At 47.8% G+C, this 5,560-nt stretch overlaps 1 protein-coding gene across 1 annotated transcript in view; it reads left to right on the forward strand.

Moving 5' to 3' along the window:
* The window catches only part of CAMK1D (calcium/calmodulin dependent protein kinase ID), a 212,299-nt gene extending 207,207 nt beyond the window's left edge, over nt 1–5,092 (forward strand). Inside the window, exons 8-10 of the mRNA XM_025043481.1 lie at nt 2,005–2,092; nt 3,000–3,121; nt 4,951–5,092. Of these exons, the coding sequence (XP_024899249.1) occupies nt 2,005–2,092; nt 3,000–3,121; nt 4,951–4,975 (235 nt within the window). The 3' untranslated portion in view covers nt 4,976–5,092. The remainder of the gene's footprint in view (nt 1–2,004; nt 2,093–2,999; nt 3,122–4,950) is intronic.
* The last annotated feature ends 468 nt before the right edge of the window (nt 5,093–5,560 follow it).

Raw genomic sequence — 5,560 nt, forward strand, 5'->3', positions numbered from 1 at the left:
GCACCCTATAGCTGTGGCCCACACGCACGGAACATTCCTGAAATAATTGGAAGTGTGCATTTTCCTTCCATTTCGGCCCTTGCTCACCCACAGAAAAGGGAGTCTCCCTGCCCGCCCACTGATCTGTTTGGTTTGGAGGGCGGCTCTGCCCTGTGGCCGCGCTCTGCCCCAGGAATCCCGTACTTCCGACCACTTCTGTGCGGCCGTTTCCAAGAAAGAGCTGGCCACGGGCAGGGTGGAACGGCCCCCTCTCCTGAGGATGGAGCCTTTATAAACAGTGCAGGAGGAAGTAACCCACATGCCCTCTCCAGGGGGAAAAGCCTCACAGAGATGCCCACGCCCTGTAGCTGCGGCCACTCCCGTTTCAGATTGGGTGCCCCCTCAGATACCCGATTTCCATTCACTGTGTGTCTAGGGAGAGAGGATGACTGATGGTTGATGGACACGGAAACTGGGGTCACGTCAGCTAGGTTCTGAGTGTCCTCTTGCCCAAGGTCTTTGGTCCCGCTGGGAGGAAGAGTCTGTGTAGGGCGAGCTGCTTTCAGTGGGAACAGCAGACTGTATTCACAACTTAGGCCCAGCCTGGCGCAGACTCCATGTCCAGGCCACCAACCATGTTTGCAGTTCCAAAGTGAAAGGCTGGCTGGCTGGGAGTACGTATTTTATTCAGGGATGCTTTCTTGTCGAATAAGCCCCAGGCTTCTTCCTCTCATCTCCCCAAACTATTTGGACATATTTGGACATAGTAGTCTGGCATCCAGGCTGTTTTGTGTCCAGGGCCCTCTGGTTCTGAGAGACGACAGATTTCCTTACTCACCTGTCACCTTCCAGCCAGAAAGGGTGCTCAGTGTCCCCAGCACCCGTCTGCCCCTTAACTTCTCCGAGATTCAAGAAACTATTTCTTGGGCATCAGATATCAACCTAGAATCTCGTAGTTTGGTGTAAAGGAAAGGGAAGATGGAGGGACCCAAGCCCAGGAGACTTAAGGGCAAAGCACAGCTTCCTTCGAGCTCCGGGGAGGCCAGCAGCTGCATGTAGAGTGAGGATGGCATAAGGTGGAGAAGGGACGTGTGTGCAGGAGAAGGGCCGGGAGTGACCTGCAGGGGGTCAGTAACCCAGGGGCTGTCAGCCCAGGGAGAGCGGAGGGAGGCGTAAGGTGAGAGAGAGAGAGAGAATGAGCGGGGGAAGCTGGGGCAGGAAGTCTCAAGATTAGGGGAGCTCCAAGGACAGGAGGTGGAGAGCAAACCCACCTGTCCACTCATCAAGGGCTAAAGGACAAGCAAGAATGATGCCCAGTAACATCAAGGACCCAGTTGAGCGTAGAGCGGACGTGGCCCTGGCGTTGACGAGAACTCATCTGGGAGATTCAGGAGTAGAGGCGCCGAGCAGGGCTGAGCTAAGGCTGGTCACCCTCCCACTGAGCACAGAGAAGCTGAGGGGCACCCAGGTGTGGCTGTGGGTGAGCAGGAAGCTGTGGAGCTGACTTCAGCTGGGGTAGAACCAGAAGGGCGCTACGGGTCCACGGGACAGAGGGCCCAGAGAAGGCAGAGGAGGGGCCTCGGCGGGAGGAAGCTGGGCGGACCGCCCCAAGTGCAGATCCTGGTAAGGCAGGCAGGGAACACGTTGAAGATGGTGCAGGTAAAGCCGGAGGGGAGGGAGGAAGTGGAAACAGTTCAGGTTGCGTTGTCATCGTGGATACTGATGTTGTAGGAATGGGCGTCAGTAAAACGAGAGCCAGGCAGAGAGGTCAGCCGCGAAGGTGCTGCCCCATCTGGAGAGGGCACAGAGTAGAGGTGGGGCAGGGCCTGAGTGCGGGGGTGGCAGACCTGTGTGTTCAGACAGCCGTGGGGTGGAGCAAGCAGCCTGGAACGCCGTGACAAGCCAGCCTCTCAGAGTGTCAGCGAACCTCAGGAAAGGGTCGGGCGGGGGCTTCCCATGGAAAGCAGCTCCAGTGTCCATGGACCCCAAAAACTCTCTGAAGAAGCGTCTCCACCTCTGTTTCAGGATCGCCGGCGACACAGCCCTGAGCAAGAACATCCACGAGTCCGTCAGTGCCCAGATCAGGAAGAATTTCGCCAAGAGCAGGTGGAGGGTAAGTCCCGTGGCGCTCTGCCCCGCGAGTGTGACCGCCCACGTGGAGCGCGCCCGGCCACTGGAGCGTTTCTCGTGTCTAAAGGTTACAGTCACCTGAGTTTGATGAAAATCCTCAGAACCTCCCCAAATAATTTTGCTAATTTTCACCGATAATGATGCGGACTTTAAAAGAGTGTCACAGCGTGAGAGGGGTGACGTCTGTGGTTTGATAGTCCCCTCTGAGGATCAGAACCAGCCTTACTGAGAGCTCTGACTCGTTCGCTGGGTCTGAAGGACATGGTCTTTCTCCACTTTGCTGGAACTTTGAATAGTCAACTTATATTAAAGTGACACCAAGGAGAAAAAAAAACAAGAAATCTGAGTTGCACTCATCAGTGTTTTCTGGTAAAAATGTGATGGATTTAAACCAACGTTTTTGTTATCACCGCCTGTGATCCTAATCGTGTGGGTAATTAAGAGCCACCATACAAAAACAAAATTAATAACCCAGACCTCTTTTATTCAGAGGAAATGCTATTATCTGGGACAAAAGCACCAATCATAGGAAAATAAAAACTATTGAAAAATGTTACGTTTTAAGGTACCACATTACTATAATGCCTTTTATTCTAAAAGTCACTTCTTTTAAATTATAGAGAATTGGTTTACATTTATTCCATATGTTTACTACGTCAGAAGAAAACTATGTTTTTAAATCTCCAAAATATATTTTGATGGGGGAGGGATCAGATACATTAATGTAATTTTAAAACAGGGGGCAATATAAATTTCCTTTCTAGAGTATCATGGGAACATTTTTAGAAGTTTGAAATGCTTAGAGTCACAGGAGAAATAATAATTGACATTCTGAATCTTTTTAATTAACTAGAATATTTTGTCTCCTTTTTTCCTTTCTTAAATTTCAGCAAGCATTTAATGCCACAGCCGTCGTGAGGCATATGAGAAAACTCCATCTTGGTAGCAGCCTGGACAGTTCAAATGCAAGCGTTTCGAGCAGCCTCAGTCTGGCCAGCCAAAAAGATTGTGCGTATGTAGCAAAAACAACTTTTCAATTGGCATTTAAGACAAATCTGGGGTGGAAAGGAGGGCACTTGTCATTTGCTGAGTACCTTCCATGTATCAGGCACTTTCAATAATTTATCCCATTTAGTACTCTCAGCAACTCTGGGGCATGATTTAATTTTTAAAAATAGAGTTTTTATATATTTTTTAAAATTAAATGTATTGCAGTAACATTGGTTAATAACATTAAATAAGTTTCAGATGTACATCTTTATAATATGACATCTGTACACTCTAATGTGTGCTCACCGCCCGAAGCTTCGTCTCCTTCTGTCGCCATGTACTTGACCCGCTTTACCCGCTTCGTCTTCCCCCGACCTCTGTTCCCCCCGGAAACCACCATTCTATTGTCTGTGTCTGTGAGTTTGCTTTTTGTTTGTTTTGTTTGTTCATTTGTTGCTTTTTGTTTTATATCCCACATACGAGTGAAATCCTGTGGTTCTTTTCTTTCACGTCTGACTTCTTTTACTTAGCATGATACTCTCAAGATCCATCAGTGTTGTCACAAACAGCAATGCTTCATCTTTTTTATGGCTGAGTAGTATTCCATCGTATATATGGATCACATCTCCTTTATCCAGTCATCCACTGAAGGACACTTAGGTTCTTCCATGTGTTGGCTACTGTGAATAATGCTTCCATGAACATAGGGGTACATATATCTTTGTAAATAAGTGTTTTCAAAATTTGAGGATAGATACCCAGAAGAGACATTGTTGGGTCATATGGTAGTTCTGTTCTTAATTTTTTGAGGAATCTCCATACTGTTTTCCATAGTGGCTGTACCAACTTATATTCCCAAAATTAATATTTTAATATTCACACAACTCTACATATGATTATTTCCATTTGTTATGAGAAGTCCGTTGCTCCAGTCCCGCACGTCCATGTCTGTCTGCTTGCCCTCTGATTTGCTTGTCATTGTGAGTCACTCTTAGGAGCTGAGGAGGGGATGGCAGAGACTCCTGACAGCCTGATGTCACTGACTTTTCAGATATACTTTTTGATGAGGACAATAATAACCGGAGCTGGTTTATATGAAATGCACTGGCTTTGCAATCTACGTAATCGCAGTGTTCATTATCCTTCACTCGGTGTGGAAAGTTATGTCACTGAGGGCAAAGCCATCTTAATCGTTTATTTATGGCTCAACCTGTGTCTGAGCCTGCGAAGTTCAGAGGGACATGCATCCCTGGAGCTAAGCTGCCCCGCACTCAGACTTTCTGGTCCCAGCACATCTGCTCGGGGACCGGTGTGGTGCAGTCTGTGAGGGATTTTTCCAGGCTAGAGTGTTGCTGAGTTCACACAGGAATAGAAAAACAGCCCCATTTCAATGTGCTCTGTGTCACAAACGCGTCTTAGCCAAAAGTACAGACCACTCACCAAGCAGGGATCAGAAGGGGTAGCACATTTTCTCTTCATTCTTAAAATGCCTACTTCATGGAGCTGCTGTAAGAAACAGGTCTCATAATGACAGTGTGCATTCAACACCTAGCCCGAGGCCTCATACGTAGTAAGTGCTCAGTAAATGGCACCTGTCATGTTAGGGTGGCTAAACCATGTCTTACTCAAGTACAAAACAGTTATAATGAAAAAGGAGGGCAGGGCTGGGTCTCAGAAGAAGATGTTTTGGACACATTGCAAATGTTTTCCTTGATTTTTTTATGCACTAAAAACTTTAAATCAAGCGCCTAAAGGACTGACTTCCCCACCCTCAACAAATCCTCGCAGGGGGCCGGGGAGTGAGTATTTCCTCCTGAAGCTTTGAACCCTTGTGTCCACTGTCCCCTGCAGGTCTGGCACCCTCCACGCTCTGTAGTTTCATTTCCTCTTCCTCGGGGGTCTCAGCAGTGGGAGCGGAGCGGAGACCGAGGCCCACCACTGTGACGACAGTGCACTCCGGAAGCAAGTGACTGGCTCTGGAGGTGGGACGCTGGGGGGGTGGGGCCTCAGGCGGGGCCAGGGAAGGGGGTCTCTAGGGCCCACCAGCGCCACCAGCCGCTCCAGAGTGATCCCACCTTGCATGGTGCGCCTTCCTGCACAGGACTGGAAGACAGATGTTTTTTATGGCCATATTTTATACTGCAATTCTGAAGTGTTCATTTCTCACAAACTGTACTGACTCAAGGGAGCTGATTTAATAGGATCTGGTGCTGTATATATGAATCTTGCGAAGCTTTGATGGAATGGACTTCCTGCGCGTCCTTTCCCCAATTCCTGTCATTTCCGCCCTTCTTAGTATAAGTAACCGTCTGTGATGTATTTTTTTTTTTTATTAATGACAAAAAGGTTTCAACTGGATTATTTAAGTATTGGTAAATATTGAGCATTAGGGTTTCATTTTTTTCCTTTTAAGAAATATGTCCTTGCAATTTATACTTCTTAGTTACATGACCTATATATC

The sequence above is a fragment of the Pteropus alecto genome, unplaced genomic scaffold (assembly GCF_000325575.1).
Source record: "Pteropus alecto unplaced genomic scaffold, ASM32557v1 scaffold11, whole genome shotgun sequence".
In the NCBI taxonomy this organism is placed as follows: domain Eukaryota; kingdom Metazoa; phylum Chordata; class Mammalia; order Chiroptera; family Pteropodidae; genus Pteropus; species Pteropus alecto.